Consider the following 17,038-nt stretch of genomic DNA (forward strand, 5'->3'; position numbering starts at 1 on the left):
ATGGTAAACATAGTTTGCAGTTACTCATGGTAACTGCAAACTAAAAATCTATAATATACACGCAAAAAAGAAAAGTGAATCCAAACAAATCACAAGAGAAGAGAACGAAAGAGGAAAGGAAGAAAAAAAGACATACAAAAACAAATCTGAAACAATTAACAAAACAGCAATAAGGATATATATATATATATGGATAATTACCTTAAATGTAAACAGATGAAATGCTCCAAATAAAAGAGATAGACTGGCTGAATGGATACAAAACAAGACCCGTATATATGTTGTCTACAAGAGACCCACTTCAGATCTAGAGACACAAACAGACTGAAAGTAAGGGGATGGAAAAAGTATTACATGCAATTGGAAATCAAAAGTAAGTTGGAGTAGCAATACTTATATCAGACAAAATAGACTTTAAAATGAAGACTGTTAAAACTAAAGACAAAGGAAGACATGACAAAATAATCAAGGGATCAGTACAAGAAGAGAATATAACAATTGTAAATATATATGCACCCAACATAGGAGCACCTCAATATATACGGCAAACACAGTCATAAGAGGAGACATTGACAGTAACACAATAATAGTGGGGAACTTTAACATCCCACTTACATCAATGGAAGTTCATCTAGACCAAAAAAAAAAAAAAAAAAAAATCAAGAAGGAAACAGGCCTTAAGAGACACATTAGACCAGATAGACTTGACATTTATAGAGCATTCCATCCAAAAGCAACAGAATACACATTCTTTTCAAGTGCAAATAGAACGTTCTTCAGAATTGGTCACATGCTGGGCCACAAAGGAAGTCTTGGTAAATTTAAGAAAATTGAAATCATATTAAGCAACTTCTCCAACCACAAGGCTATGAGGTTAGGAGTCAACTACAAGAAAAATATTGTGAAAAACACAAACACATGTAGCCTAAACAATATGCTACTAAACAACAAATGGATCACTTGGAAATCAAAGAGGAAATTAAGAAATACCTAGAGACAAATGAAAACAAAAACATGACAATCCACCACCTATGGGACACAGCAAAAGCAGTTCAAAGAGGGAACTTTATAGTGATACAAGTTTACCTCAGGAAAAAAGAAAAATCTCAAATAACTATCCTAACCTTACACCTAAAGCAAATAGAGAAATAAAAACAAAACCCAGTGTTAGTAGAAGGAAAGAAATCATAAAAATCAGAGCAGAGATAAATGAAAGACTAAGAAAACAATAGAAAAGATCAGTGAAACTAAAAGCTCGTTCTTTGAAAAGATAAACAAAATTGAAAAACCTTTAGCTAGACACATCAAGAAAAAAAAGAAAGACAGCCCAAATCAGTAAAATTAGAAATGATGAGAACTTACAACAGACACTACAGAAATACAAAAGACCATAACAGAGTACTACAGGCAACTACATGCCAATAAAATGGAAAACCTAGAAGAAATGTACCAGTTCTTAGAAAGGTACACTCTCCCAAGACAGAACTAGGAAGAAATAGAAAATATGAATAGGCAAATTATAAGTATTGAAATTGAATCTGTGATTTTTAAACTCCCAATAAACAAAAGTCCAGGACCAGCTGGCTTCACAGGTGAATTCTATCAAACATTTGGAGAAGAATTAACACCTATCCTTCTGAAATTATTATTTTTTAATTGCAGAGGAAGGAACACTTTTAAACTCATTCTCTGAGGTCCCCATCACCCTGATACCAAAATCAGACAAAGATACCACAAAAAGAAGGAAATGACAGGCCGATATCACTGATTAATATAGATGTAAAAATCCTCCACAAAATACTAGCAAACCAAATTCAACAATACAATATAAGGATCATACACCATAATCAAGTGGGATTTATCCTAGGGATGCAAGGATTTTTCAATACCCACAAATCAATCAGTGTGATACTCTACATTAACAAACTGAAGAATAAAAACCATATGATCATCTCAATAGAGGCAGAAAAAGCTCTTGATAAAATTCAACATCCACTTATGATAAAAAACTCTCCAGAAAGTGGGCATAGAGAGAACCAACCTCAACATAATAAAGGCCATATATGACAAACCCACAGCTAACATCATACTCAATGGTGAAAAGTTGAAAGCATTACCTCTAAGATTGGGAACAAGACAAGGATGTCCACTCTTGCCAATGTTATTCAACATAGCTTTGGAAGTCCTAACCACAGCAATTAGAGAAGAAAAAGAAATAAAACAGATTCAGACTGGAAAAGAAGAAGTAAAACTGTCACTGTTTGCAAATGACATATTATACATAGACAATCCTAAAGATGTACCATAAAACCACTAGAGCTCATCTATGAATTTGGTAATGCAGCAGGATACAAAATTAATGAAGAGAAATCTGTTGCATTTTTACACGCTAACAATGAAAGATTCGAAATAGAAATTAAGGAAACAATCCTATTTACCATCACATAAAAAAGAATAAAATACCTAGGAATAAACCGACCTAAGGAGGCAAAAGACCTGTACTCTGAAAACTATAAAAGACTGATGAAGGAAATCAAAGATGACACAAACAGATGGAAAGATATATGGTATTCTTGGATTGAAAGAATCAATATTGTCAGAATGACTATACTACCCAAAGCAATCTATAGACTCAATGCAATACTTACTTATCAAACTAACAATGGGACTTCCCTGGTGGCGCAGTTGTTGAGAGTCTGCCTGCCGTTGCAGGGGACATGGGTTCGTGCCCCGGTCTGGGAAGATCCCACATGCCACGGAGTGGCTGGGCCAGTGGGCCATGGCCGCTGAGCCTGCGTGTCCGGAGCCTGTGCTCCGCAACGGGAGATGCCACAACAGTGAGAGGCCCGCGTATCGAAAAAAAAAAAAAATGTATACCAGATTGGAAGTTGTAGCATGTAAACTGTAAGTATAAGAAACCTGGAATTGTTATATTAATATAAGTAAAATACATACTGGAAATCAAGAAGCATTACTAGACATAAAGAGGCCAGGAGCATCTTGATAAAATGACCAATTCATCAGGATTCTGACCAGTAGCACATAAAAGATCCTTAATATATTCTGTAAGGGAAAACCTCAGAAGATAAATCCTTAGGTGAGCTCACCTCTGTCTTTCTCTAGTATCTTTATTTGAAGGAATTTAATATTATTTTGAGTTCTGGGTGTGACTGAAACTGAAGCACAATATCAGTTGCTAAAAGGTAGTAATTGCACCATATTCCACTATGCTTTAATTAGAAACAAAGGTTTATATTTTGTTAATTATTGTCATTTAAAGTCAGTATAAACAAGAAAAACACTTGCTTTCTGTTCTTTCCCCAGAAAAATCATAAAGCATTCACTTTTGTGTCTCTCAAATTCCATTTTCTGGAAATGACTAAAGATTGTAGCAGGCATATTTTAGATTATTTAGAGACCTTGTACATGCCAAAGTCCAATGTTGATTTTACAGAATCACTGAGAAGAAGCACGTTAAGTGAGTAAACCTTTAAACAGATTTAATGTTCATCAGATAGAAGTATCTTTGGTAAATAATTTTCTCTTTGACTTTACTTAAAAAACTAATACCTCGTGATTCCAGACAGATTAGGGAAACTGCTTCCAATGTTCTGGTGCAGTAGCGAAGTGACGAGAACCATTGATGAGAAACTGATGTGAGGTCACATAGATTTAGTGTGAGTTAATGAAAGGAAACATTTTTCTCCCTTTGAACTTATGTCTACAAATTCATTGTGAGTTTTCTTGAAAATTGCCTCTTCACAATGGCCTTTGAGGAGCTCCTGAATGAAGTTGGTGGCCTGGGAAAATTCCAGATCCTTCAGATGGTTTTCGTTCTTCCTCCAGTCATGATAGCAGCCTGTCACATACTACTGGAGAACTTCACTGCAGCCATTCCTGGTCATCGCTGCTGGGTCCCCATCCTTGATAATGACACTGTCTCTGATAATGACACTGGGATCTTCAGCCCTGATGTCCTCCTGAGAATCTTCATCCCGTTGGATTCTAACTTGAAACCAGAGAAATGTCATCGCTTCCTCCTCCCCCAGTGGCAGCTCCTTCAACTGAACGGGACCTTCCCCAACATGACTGATCTGGACACGGAGCCCTGTGTGGATGGCTGGGTATATGACCGAAGCTCCTTCTCCTCCACCATCGTGACTGAGGTAAAGGCCCCATTTACCTCTTCGAGTACATGGTGTGGGTGTTTAGAATAACATAAATAGGTACTGTTCAAATATTCAGTTACTGAGTAGATAGTATAAGCAGCTCTCTTTTATTCTTTCAGTGATTGTTTATCTTTTTAATTGCCAAACACTTACATTACAACTGAGGATGATGAAATCAACAAACTGGTTATGAATTTTACTGTCACAAAGCTTAAAATTTAATGTGAAGATTGACATTTAGACAAGGACATACTTGATATAATGTGTGAAAATTTATTATTGGTCACTTGTTCTCAGTCTAGTTGCAATTGGAAATATTTGTATTAACTTAAAAAATTCCATTTCCTGACTAATTGTCAGAGAAACAAATCAGAATGTATTTCACTATAGGTGTGATCCAGGCATCAATGATTAAAAAAATAAACAAACTTCAATTTTTCCAATGTGTGACAAAGATTGAGAACCACTGAGGTATGCAGTGCTCAGTCAATATGAAGATTGGCCCTGGTATAACCTGGGAGAGTGAGCTGAGGATCTAAAGAAAGCCATGCTTAAGCTGAGACATGAATGATACAGATGAGTAGATGTAGTAAAGGAAACCAGAGGGCGTGTTTACTGAGGGCTATTGGAGTGAGTGCACATTGAGTGATAAAAGATGTTGTGAAGCTCCTCTGTGCTGGTTTCCTTCTCTTCCAGTGGGACCTCGTATGTGATTATCAGTCACAAAAACCAGTGGTTCAATCCCTATTCATGGCTGGAATGCTGGTGGGGGGCCTCATATATGGCCATCTCTCAGACAGGTGAGTGTCTCCAGATCACAGCTGCCATTCCTGTGGTGTTTTCACAGTTTATGATTAATTGTTTCATAAAGATTCTTTATTGAGTAGCAATATACAATTTATACTGTTGTGGGTTGCTTTGGTTCCAAGGGAGCTATAGATGGAAATGCAGAATTAGAATCATTGTGATGAATGTCATTTTGTTGCCACAGAGCTCTCTGTACTGGACACAGAAATGACCTCTTCATAAGATGTGTGTGCATTTCAGAATAGTAGTTAGAGGTGAGTTACCATAAACTTCATTTATAAAGGTGAGAAGGAGTTACCAATGGGAAGTGAGAGGAAGGTGCTTCAAGATAGTAGGTCCTGCCTGTTTGAAGAAACAGCATTGTAGGCCTTTCCCAAGGATTCAGTGAGCTAAATGCTTGTGGGTTCTCACATTAGTCCTCATATCATGGTTACCCCACTGTAATTAGTATTGATTTCTATAAAATTTGTGTGCTCAATGAGATGGTACTGAAGATGAATTAGAAATAATTGTGGCTATAATCTGTATGTTTAATTTTGTAAGAGAGAAAAAGCCTCATTAGAGGTAATACTTTCAACAATATAAGGTAACTAATCTATAGAACTCAGGAGTCATAATTTTTGGATTGAGAAGTTTGGGTTATCCTGTGCCTGGCAAGGTCATCCAAAAGTAAGAGGACCAGCATGGCTGCCACATACTCAAGTCTCCCATAGGGGAAATGGAAGGCTTAAAGTATCCCTTGTCATCTGTAAGCCTAACGTCCTTTAATCTTACAGCTGGAAACTGTGGACTCTGAATGTGTCACCTCTTGAGTCATGATTCTGTTCTATTGGTTTATGTGTCTCTTTATATGCCAGTACCATACTCTTTTGATTATTATAGCTTTGTAATATAGCTTGAAATAGTGTTCTGCTTCTAGCTTGGATCTTCTTTGTCAGGATTGCTTTGACTATTTGAGTTCATTTGTGATTTCATATAAATTTTTGGACAGTTTTTTTTCTGTTTCTGTGAAAGATGCCACTGAAATTTTGATAGATATTGCACTGAATCTATATATGGCTCTGGGTAGTGTGAACATTTTAAAAATATTAATTTTTCCCATCCATGAACATGAGTTCTTTCCATTTATTTTTGTCCACTTCAATTTCTTTCATCATCTTGTTTTTTTCAGTGTCCAGATCTTTCATCTCCTTAATCATTTTATTGTTATAGTAAATGGGATTGTTTCTTTTATTACACTTTTCAGATATTTCTTGTTGGTATATAGAAATGTGTTTGATTTTCATAAGTTGATTTTATTTCCTGCAACTGTAATGAATTTGTAGATAAGTTCTAACGAAGTTTTTGGTTGAGTTTTCAGGGTTTTCTATATACAAGTTCATATCATCTGTAACAAAAAGAATATAATTCCTTCTTTCCCGTTTGAATGCATTTTTTTTCTTTCTCTTTCTTTCTTTCTTTTTTTTTTTTTTTTTTTTTTTTTTTTTTTTTTTTTTTGTGGTATGCAGGCCTCTCACTGTTGTGGCCTCTCCCATTGTGGAGCACAGGCTCCGGACGTGCAGGCTTAGCAGCCATGGCTCACGGGCCCAGCCGCTCCGTGGCATGTGGGATCTTCCCAGACCGGGGCACGAACCCGTGTCCCCTGCATCAGCAGGCAGACTCTCAACCACTGCTCCACCAGGGAAGCCCCATTTTACTTCTTTTTCTTGTCTGATAGCTCTGATTAGGACTTCCAGGATTATGCTGATAGGAGTGGTGTGAGTGGGCTCCCTTTAATCCCTTGAACTTAGAGGAAAATCTTGCAAACTGTCACTACTGAGTACGATGTTATCTGAAGGCTTGTCATATATCACCTTTATTGTGTTGAGGTGTGTTCCTTCTACAACCAATTAACTGAGCATTTTTATCATGAAAGGATATTGTATTATATAAATGGATTTTCTTTATCTTTTGAAATGATCATATGATTTTTAACTTTCATTCCATTAATATAGTGTATTATGTATATTGATTTCCATATGTTGAACTCTTTGCATCCTAGGGATGAATCGCACTTCATCATATTGTATGACCCTTTTAATGTGCTATTAAATTTGGTTTGCTATTATTATTTTTTTGCGGTACACGGACTTCTCACCATTGTGGCCTCTCCCGTTGCGGAGCACAGGCTCTGGACATGCAGGCTCAGTGGGCATGGCTCACGGGCCCAGCCCATGTGGGATCTTCCCTGACCGGGGCACGAACCCATGTCCCCTGCATCGGCAGGCAGACTCGCAACCACTGTGCCACCAGGGAAGCCCGTTTTGCTATTATTTTGATGAGAAATTTTTTGCATCTATATTCATCAGAGATGTTGGACTGTAGTTTTCTTGTTGTGTCCTTATCTGATTTTGATATCTTGAAAATGGTGGTCTTCTAAAATGAGTTTGACCATAATTCAAAAAGATACATGTGCCACAAAGTTCATTGCAGCACTATTTACAATAGCCAGGACATGAAAGCAACCTAAATGTCCATCGACAGAAGAATGGATGAAGAATATGTGGCACATATATACAATGAAATATTACTCAGCCATGAAAAGGAATGAAATTGAGTTATTTGTAAGGTGGATGGACCTAGAGTCTGTCATACACGGTAAAGTAAGTCAGAAAGAGAAAAACAACAGGAAAATGTATGCTAGCATACATGTATGGAAACTAAAAAAAATGGTACTAATGAACCTAGTGGCAGGGCAGGAATAAAGATGTAGACATAGAGAACGGACTTGAGGACACAGGGGCAAGGGGAAACTGGGACGAAGTGAAATATATATATTGGTATATATATTGACATATATACACTACCAAATGTAAAATGGATGGCTAATGGGAAGCTGCTGCATAGCACAGGGAGATTAGCTCGATGCTTGGTGATGACCTAGAGGGTTGGGATAGGGAGGGCAGGAGGGAGGCTCAAGAGGGAGGGGATGGAGGATATATGTATACATATAGCTGATTCACTTTGTTGTACAGCAGAAACTAACACAACATTGTACAGTAATTATACTTCAATGAATATATTAACTAACTAACTAAATAACTAACTAAATAAATAAAATGAGTTTGAGACTGTATTCTCCTCTTCAGTGTTTTGGAAATGTTTGAGAAGAGTTGGTGTTTATTCTTCTTCAAATGTTTGTAAGAATTCACCTGTGAAATTATCAGGTCTTTAAAAAAATTTTAAATATAGTCAATTTATAGTATTATATTAGTTTCAAGTACATAAAATTGTGATTCAATATTTTTATAGATTATATTCTATTTAAAGTTATTACAAATTAACAGCTACATTTACCTGTGCTCTGCAATTCATTCTTGTGGTTTATCTATTTTATTCATAGTTGTTTATGTCTCTTAATCTCATCCCATATCTTGCCTCCCCCGCCCTTCCCTTTCCCCATTGGTAACCACTAGTTTGAGTCTGTTTCTGTATAATTATATAATTCATTTGTATTATTTTTTAGATTCCACATATAAATGAAAACACAGAGTATTTGTCTTTTTCTGTCTGACTTTTTTCTCTAAGCATAATACTCTGTAGGCCCATCTACAGTGTTGCAAATTGTCGAATTTCCTTCTTTTTTATCATTGAGTAATATTCCATTGTATGTATATATGTATATATATGTGTATATATATATATATATATATATATCTTCTTTATTCATTCTTCTGTTGATGGACACTTAGGTTGCTTTCATATCTTTTCTATTGTAAATAATGCTGCTATGAACATTTGTATGCACTTATTTTTTGAATGGTGTATTTTTTCATTTCAGATATGTATCCAGAAGTGGTATTGCTGGATCATACGGTAGTCTATTTCTAGTTTTTTGAGGAAACTCCATACTGTTTTACATAGTTTCTGCACGAATTCACATTCCCACCAACAATGTATAAAAGTTCCCTTTTCTCCACATTTTCACCAAGAGTTGTTGTTTGTGGTCTATTTCATGATAGGTATTTGATAGGTTTGAAGTGATATTTCATTGTGATTTGGATTTGCATTATCTGATGATTCCTGGTGTTGAGTATCTTTTCATGTGCCAGTTGGTCATCTGTTTTTGTATTTGGAAAAATGTCTAATCAGTTCTTCTGTCCATTTTTATATAGGGTTGTTTACTTTTCTTGATATTGAGTTATACACGTTGTTTAAATATTTTGGATATTTTCTTTTGAGGATGGGTGAGGTTTTGATTAGTGATTCAATATTTTTCATCATTATTTGATGTGTTCAGATATTGAATTTGCTAATGTTTCTGTCTTGGTAGATTGTATGTTTCTAGAAATTTTTCCCTTTATTCTAGGTTATCAACTTTGTCACTTATAAATATCTGTAGTAGCCTCTTTGTATCTCTGTAGTATCAGCTGTGATCTATCTGCTTTCATTTTAAATTTTATAATTTAAATATTCTTTCTTTTTTTTAGTCAAATAAGTTTCTCAATTTTGTTTACTTTTTCAAAAAATCGCGACTTGGTTTTGTTGATGGTTTCTATTGTTTTCCTATTTTCTATTTTATTTATTTCTGAACTGCTCTTAGTTATTTCTTTCCTTCTGCTAACATTGGGCTGTTTTTCCTCTTTTCTAGTTCCTTCAGGTGTAAATTAATGTTATTTGAGAGCTTTCTTTTTTCTTTTTTTTAAACATCTTTATTGGACTATAATTGCTTTACATTGTTGTGTTAGTTTCTGCTGTATAACAAAGTGAATCAGCTATACGTATACATATAACCCCAAATCCCCTCCCTCTTTGTCTCCCTCCCACCCTCCCTATCCCACCCCTCTAGGTGGACACAAAGCACTGAGCTGATCTCCCTGTGTTATGCAGCTGCTTCCGACCAGCTATCTGTTTAACATTTGATAGTGTATATATGTCAATGCTACTCTCTCACTTCTTCCCAGCTTACCCTTCCCCCTCACCGTGTCCTCAAGTCCATTCTCTATGTCTCCATCTTTATTCCTGTCCTGCCCCCAGGTTCTTCAGAACCATTTGGTTTTTTTTAGATTCCAAATATATGTGTTAGCATATGGTATTTGTTTTTCTCTTTCTGATTTACTTCACTCTGTATGACAGATTCTAGGTCCATCGACCTCACTACAAATATCTCAATTTCGTTTCTTTTTATGGCCGAGTAATATTCCATTGTATATATGTGTCACATCTTCTTTATTCATTCATCTGTTGATGGACACTTAGGGCGCTTCCATGTCCTGGTTATTGTAAATAGTGGTCCAATGAACATTGTGGTACATGACTCTTTTTGAAATATGGTTTTCTCAGGGCATATGCCCAGTAGTGGTATTGCGGGTCATATGGTAGTTCTATTTTTAGTTTTTAAGGAAACTCCATACTGTTTACCATGTGGCTGTATCAATTTACATTCCCACCAACAGTGCAAGAGGGTACCCTTGTCTCCACACCTTCTCCAGCATTTATTGTTTGTAGATTTTTTGGTGATGGCCATTCTGACCGCTATGAGGTGATACCTCATTGTAGTTTTGATTTGCATTTCTCTAATGATTAGTGATGTTGAGTATCCTTTCATGTGTTTGTTGGCAATCTTTATATCTTCTTCTTCTTCTTTTTTTTTTTTTTTGCGTTACGCGGGCCCCTCACTGTCGCGGCCCCTCCCGTTATGGAGCACAGACTCCAGACGCGCAGGCCAAGCGGCCATGGCTCACGGACCCAGCCGCTCCGCGGCATGTGAGATCTTCCCAGACCAGGGCACGAACCCGTGTCCCCTGCATCGGCAGGCGGGCTCCCAACCACTGTGCCACCAGGGAAGCCCTCTTCTTTTTTTTTTTTAACATCTTTATTGGAGTATAATTGCTTTACAATGGTGTGTTAGTTTCTGCTTTACAACAAAGTGAATTGGTTATACATATACATATGTCCCCATATCTCTTGCATCTCCCTCCCTCCCACACTACTTATCCCACCCTGCTAGGTGGTCACAAAGCACCGAGCTGATCTCCCTGTGCTATGTGGCTGCTTCCCACTAGTTATCTATTTTACGTTTGGTAGTGTATATATGTCCATGCCACTCTCTCACTTTGTCCCAGCTTACCCTTCCCCCTCCCCATATCCTCAAGTCAATTCTCTAGTAGGTCTGCATCTTTATTCCTGTCTTGCCCCTAGGTTCTTCTGACCATTTTTTCCCTTAGATTCCGTATATATATATGTTAGCATACGGCATTTGTTTTTCTCTTTCTGACTTACTTCACTCTGTATGACAGACTCTAAGTCCATCTACCTCACTACAAATATCTCAATTTCATTTCTTTTATGGCTGAGTAATATTCCATTGTATATATGTGCCACATCTTCTTTATCCATTCATCTGATGATGGACAGTTAGGTTGCTTCCATGTCCTGGCTATTGTAAATAGAGCTGCAATGAACATTTTGGTACATGACTCTTTTTGAATTATGGTTTTCTCAGGGTATATGCCCAGTAGTGGAATTGCTGGGTCATATGGTAGTTCTATTTGTAGTTTTTTAAGGAACCTCCAGTTGTTCTCCATAGTGGCTGTATCAATTTACATTCCCACCAACAGTGCAAGAGGGTTCCCTTTTCTCCACACCCTCTCTAGCATTTATTGTTTGTAGATTTTTTGATGATGGTCATTCTGACCGGTGTGAGATGATATCTCATTGTAGTTTTGATTTGCATTTCTGTAATGATTAATGATGTTGAGCATTCTTTCATGTATTTGTTCGCAATCTGTATATCTTCTTTGGAGAAATGTCTATTTAAGTCTTCTGCTCATTTTTGGATTGCGTTGTTTGCTTTTTGGTTATTGAGCTGCTTATAAATCTTGGAAATTAATCCTTTGTCAGTTGCTTCATTTGCAAATATTTTCTCCCATTCTGAGGGTTGTCTTTTGGTCTTGTTTATGGTTTCCTTTGCTGTGCAAAAGCTTTTAAGTTTCATTAGGTCTCATTTTTTTATTTTTGTTTTTATTTCCATTTCTCTAGGAGATGGGTCAAAAAGGATCTTGCTGTGACCTATGTCATAGAGTGTTCTGCCTATGTTTTCCTCTAAGAGTTTGATAGTGTCTGGCCTTACATGTAGGTCTTTAATCCATTTTGAATTTATTTTTATGTATGGTGTTACGGAGTGTTCATTTCATACTTTTACATGTACCTGTCCAGTTTTCCCAGCACCACTTATTGAAGAGGCTGTCTTTTCTCCACTGTATATTATTCTCTCCTTTATCAAAGATAAGGTGACCATATGTGCATGGGTTTATCTCTGGACTTTCTATTCTGTTCCATTGATCTATATTTCTGTTTTTGTACGAGTGCCATACTGTGTTGATTACTCTAGTTTTGTAGTATAGTCTGAATCCAGGCAGCATGATTCCTCCAGCTCCATTTTTCTTTCTCAAGATTGCTTTGGCTATTTGGGGTCTTTTGTGTTTCCATACAAATTGTGAAATTTTTTGTTCTAGTTCTGTGACATATGCCAGTGGTAGTTTGATAGGGATTGCATTCAATATGTAGAATGCTTTGGGTAGTAGAGTCATTTTCACAATGTTGATTCTTCCAATCCAAGAACATGGTATATCTCTCCATCTATTTGTATCATCTTTAATTTCTTTCATCAGTGTCTTTAATTTTCTGCTTACAGGTCTTTTGTCTCCTCAGGTAGGTTTAGTCCTAGATATTTTATTCTTTTTGTTGGAATGGTAAATGGGAGTCTTTTCTTAATTTCACTTTCAGATTTTTCATCATTAGTGTATAGGAATGCCAGAGATTTCTGTGCATGAATTTTGTATCCTGCTACTTTACCAAATTCATTGATTAGCTCTAGTAGTTTTCTGGTAGCATCTTTAGGATTCTTCATGTACAGTATCATGTCATCTGCACACAGTGACAGCTTTACTTCTTCTTTTCTGATTTGGATTCCTTTTATTTCTTTTTCTTCTCTGATTGCCATGGCTAAAACTTCCAAAACTATGTTGAATAATAGTGGTGAGAGTGGGCAACCTCGTCTTGTTCCTGATCTTAGTGGAAATGGTTTCAGTTTTTCACCATTGAGGACAATCTTGGCTGTCGGTTTGTCATATATGACCTTTATTATGTTAGGGAAAGTTCCCTCTATGCCTACTTTCTGGAGGGTTTTTATCATAAATCAGTGCTGAATTTTGTCAGAAGTGCTCTCTGCATCAATTGAGATGATCATATGGTTTTTCTCCTTCAATTTGTTAATATGGTGTGTCATGCTGATTGATTTCCATATATTGAAGAATCCTTGCATTCCTGGGATAAACCCCACTTTATCATAGTGTATGATCCTTTTAATGTGCTGTTCAATTCTGTTTGCTAGTATTTTGTTGAGGATTTTTGCTTCTATGTTCAGCAGTGATATTGGCCTCTAGTTTTCTTTGTGACATCTTTGTCTGGTTTTGGTATCAGAGTGATGGTGGCCTCGTAGAATGAGTTTGGGAGTGTCCCTCCCTCTGCTGTATTTTGGAAGAGCTTGAGAAGGATAGGTGTTAGCTCTTCTCTAAACGTTTGATAGAATTCGCCTGTGAAACCATCTCATCCTGGGCTTTTGTTTGTTGGAAGATTTTTAATCAAAGTTTCAATGTCAGTGCTTGTGATTGGTCTGTTCATATTTTCGAATTCTTCCTGGTTCAGTCTCAGAATGTTGTGCTTTTCTAAGAATTTGTCCATTTCTTCCAGGTTGTCCATTTTATTAGCATATAGTTGCTTGTAGTAATCTCTCATGATCCTTTGTATTTCTGCAGTGTTGGTTTTTACTTCTCCTTTTGCATTTCTAATTCTGTTGATTTGAGTCTTCTCTCTTTTTTTCTTGAGGAGGCTGGATAATGGTTTATCAATTTTGTTCATCTTGTCAAAGAACCAGCTTTTTAAAATTGTTCTTTGCTATTGTTTCCTTCATTTCTTTTTCATTTATTTTTGATCCGATTTTTATGATTTCTTTCTTTCTGCTAACTCTGGTGGCTTTTTTTCTTCTTTCTCTAATTGCTTTAAGTGATGGTAGATTGTTTGAGATGTGTCTTGTTTCCTGAGGGAGGATTGTATTGCTATAAACTTCCCTCTTAGAACTGCTTTTGCTGTATCCCATAGGTTTTGAGTCATTCTGTTTTCATTGTCATTTGTTTCTATGTATTCTTTGATTTCCTCTTTGATTTCTTCAGTGATCTCTTGGTTGTTTAGTAGTGTATTTTTTACCCTCTATGTGTTTGTATTTTTTATGGATTTTTTTCATGTAATTGATATCTTGTCTCATAGTGTTGTGGTTGGAAAAGATACTTGATACAATTTCAATTTTCTTAAATTTACTAAGGCTTGATTTGCAACCCAAGATATGATTTATCCCGGAGAATGTTCCATTAGCACTTGAGAAGAAAGTGTATTCTGTTGTTTTTGCATGGCATATCCTATAAATATTAAGTCCATCTTGTTTAATGTATCATTTAAAGCTTGTGTTTCCTTATTTGTTTTCATTTTAGATGATCTGTCCATTGGTGATAGTGGGGTGTTAAAGTACCCTACTATGATTGTGTTACTCTCGATTTCCCCTTTTATGGCTGTTAGCATTTGCCTTATGTATTGAGGTGCTCCTATGTTGGGTGCATAAATATTTACAATTGTTATATCTTCTTGGATTGATCCCTTGATCATTATGTACTGTCCTTCTTTGTCTCTTGTAATACTCTTTACTTTAAAGTCTATCTTGTCTGATATGAGAATGGCTACTCCAGATTTCTTTTGATTTCCATTTGCATGGAATATCTTTTTCCATCCCCTCACTTTCAATCTGAATGTGCCCCTAGGTCTGAAGTGGGTCTCTTGTAGACCGCATATATACGGGTCTTGCTTTTGTATCCATTCAGCCAGTTTATATCTTTTGATTGGAACATTTAATTCTTTTACATTTAAAGTAATTATCAATATGTATGTTCCTATTACCATTTTCTTAATTGTTTTTCATTTGTCCTTGTAGGTCTTTTCCTTCCCTTGTGTTTTCTGCCGAGAGAAATTCCTTTAGCATTTGTTGTAAAGCTGGTTTGGTGGTGCCGAATTCTGTTAAATTTTTGCTTGTCTGTAAAGCTTTAATTTCTCTGTTGAATCTGAATGAGATCCTTGCTGGGTAGATTAATCTTGGTTGAAGATTTTCCCCTTTCATCACTTTAAGCATATACTATCACTTCCTTCTGGCTTGCAGAATTTGTGCTGACAGATCAGCTGTTAAACTTATGGGGATTCCCTTGTATGTTAATTGTTGCTTTTCCCTTGCTGCTTTTAATATTTTTTCTTCGTATTTAATTTTTGATAGTTAGATTAATATGTGTCTTGCGTGTTTCTCCTTGGAATTATCCTGTATGGAGTCTCTGCACTTCCTGGACTTGATTGACTATTTCCTTTCCCATATTAGGGAAATTTTCAACTATAATCTCTTCAAATATTTTCTCAGACCTTTCTTTTTGTTTACTACTTCTGGGACCCCTATAATTCAAATGGCAGTGCATTTAATGTTGCCCCAGATGTCTCTGAGACTGTCCTCAATTCTTTTCATCATTTTTTCTTTATTCTACCCTGCAGCAGTTATTTACATTATTTTATCTTCCAGGTCACTTATCCGTTCTTCTGCCTCAATTTTTCTGCTATTGATTCCTTCCAGAGAATATTTAATTTAATTTATTGTGTTGTTCATGATTGTTTGCTCTTTAGTTTTTCTAGTTCCTTGTTAAACGTTTCTTGTATTTTCTCCATTCTATTTCCAAGGTTTGGGATATTTTTACTCTCTTTATTCTGAATTCTTTTTCAGGTAGGCTGTCTATTTCCTCTTCATTTGTTAGCTCCTTCATCTGCTGCATATTTTTCCATCTTCTCATTTTGCTTAACTTACTGTTGTCTGGAGTCTGCTTTTCACAGGCTTCAGGATCCTATTTCCCATTGTTTTTGGTGTCTGTCCCCAGTGGGAAAGGTTTGTTCTGTAGGTAGGTAGACTTCCTGGTGGAGGGGAATGGTGCCTGTGTTCTGGGCGTTGGGACTGGATATTGTCTTTCTGGTGGGGAGTGCTGCATCCGGTGCTGTGTTTTGGGGTGTCTGTGAACTTATTATGATTTTAGGCAGCCTCTCTGCTAATGGGTAGGGTTGTGTTCCTGTCTTGCTAGTTGTTTTGCATGGGGCATCTAGCCCTGGAGATTGCTGGCCTTTGGGTGGAGCTGGGTCTTAACATTGAGATGGAGATCTCTGGGAGAGTTCTTACTGATTGATATTACATGGGGCTGAGAGGTCTCTGGTGGTCCAATATCCTAAACTCGGCTCTCCCCCTTCAGATGCTCAGACTTGACACCAGGCCAGAGCACCAAGACCCTGTCAGCTGCACGGCTCATAAGAAAAGGGAGAATGAAAGAAAGAACCAAAAGATAAATAAATTTTAAAAATTAAAAAAATAAAATTATTAACATAAATAAAATAATAATAATAAAAAGAAGAGCTCAACCAAACCAATAAAGAAATATACCAACGGTAACAAATGCTAAAAACTATAATAAGATAAACATAACAATCAGAAACAAGTCGGTTGCAAGCAGCAAACCCCAAGTCTACAGTGGTTGTCAAAGTCCACTGCCTCAATTTTGGGATGATTAGTTGTCTGCTCAGGTGTTCCACAGATGCAGGGTTCATTAACTTGATTGTGGGGATTTAGTCCACTGCTCCTGAGGCTGCACAGAGAAATTTCCCTTTCTCTTCTTTGTTTGCACAGCTCCTGGGGTCCAACTTTGGTCTTGGCAGCACCTCTGGATGTAGGTTGCTCTCAGGCATCTGTTCCCCACAGGAAGGAAGGGGTTAAAGCAGTAGCTGATTAGGGGCTCTTGCTTACTCATGCCAGGAGCAGAGAGGGGTACGGTAGTTTTAAGTGGAATGTGGGGCGAGCCTGTGGTGGCAGAGGTCACTGTAATGTTGCAACAGCCTGAGGTGTGTGGTGTTTTCTCCTCGGGAAGTTGTCCCTGGATCATGAGACCCTGGCAGTGGTG

General features: G+C 36.8%; 1 protein-coding gene across 1 annotated transcript in view; it reads left to right on the forward strand.

Annotated features, from left to right (window-relative positions):
• The first annotated feature begins 3,764 nt into the window (after positions 1 to 3,764).
• Positions 3,765 to 17,038, forward strand: part of LOC131760149 (solute carrier family 22 member 10) — a 45,282-nt gene continuing 32,008 nt past the window's right edge. Inside the window, exons 1-2 of the mRNA XM_059069960.2 lie at positions 3,765 to 4,166; positions 4,866 to 4,969. Coding sequence (XP_058925943.1) covers positions 3,765 to 4,166; positions 4,866 to 4,969 — 506 coding nt within the window. The remainder of the gene's footprint in view (positions 4,167 to 4,865; positions 4,970 to 17,038) is intronic.

The sequence above is a fragment of the Kogia breviceps genome, chromosome 7 (genome assembly GCF_026419965.1).
Source record: "Kogia breviceps isolate mKogBre1 chromosome 7, mKogBre1 haplotype 1, whole genome shotgun sequence".
In the NCBI taxonomy this organism is placed as follows: domain Eukaryota; kingdom Metazoa; phylum Chordata; class Mammalia; order Artiodactyla; family Physeteridae; genus Kogia; species Kogia breviceps.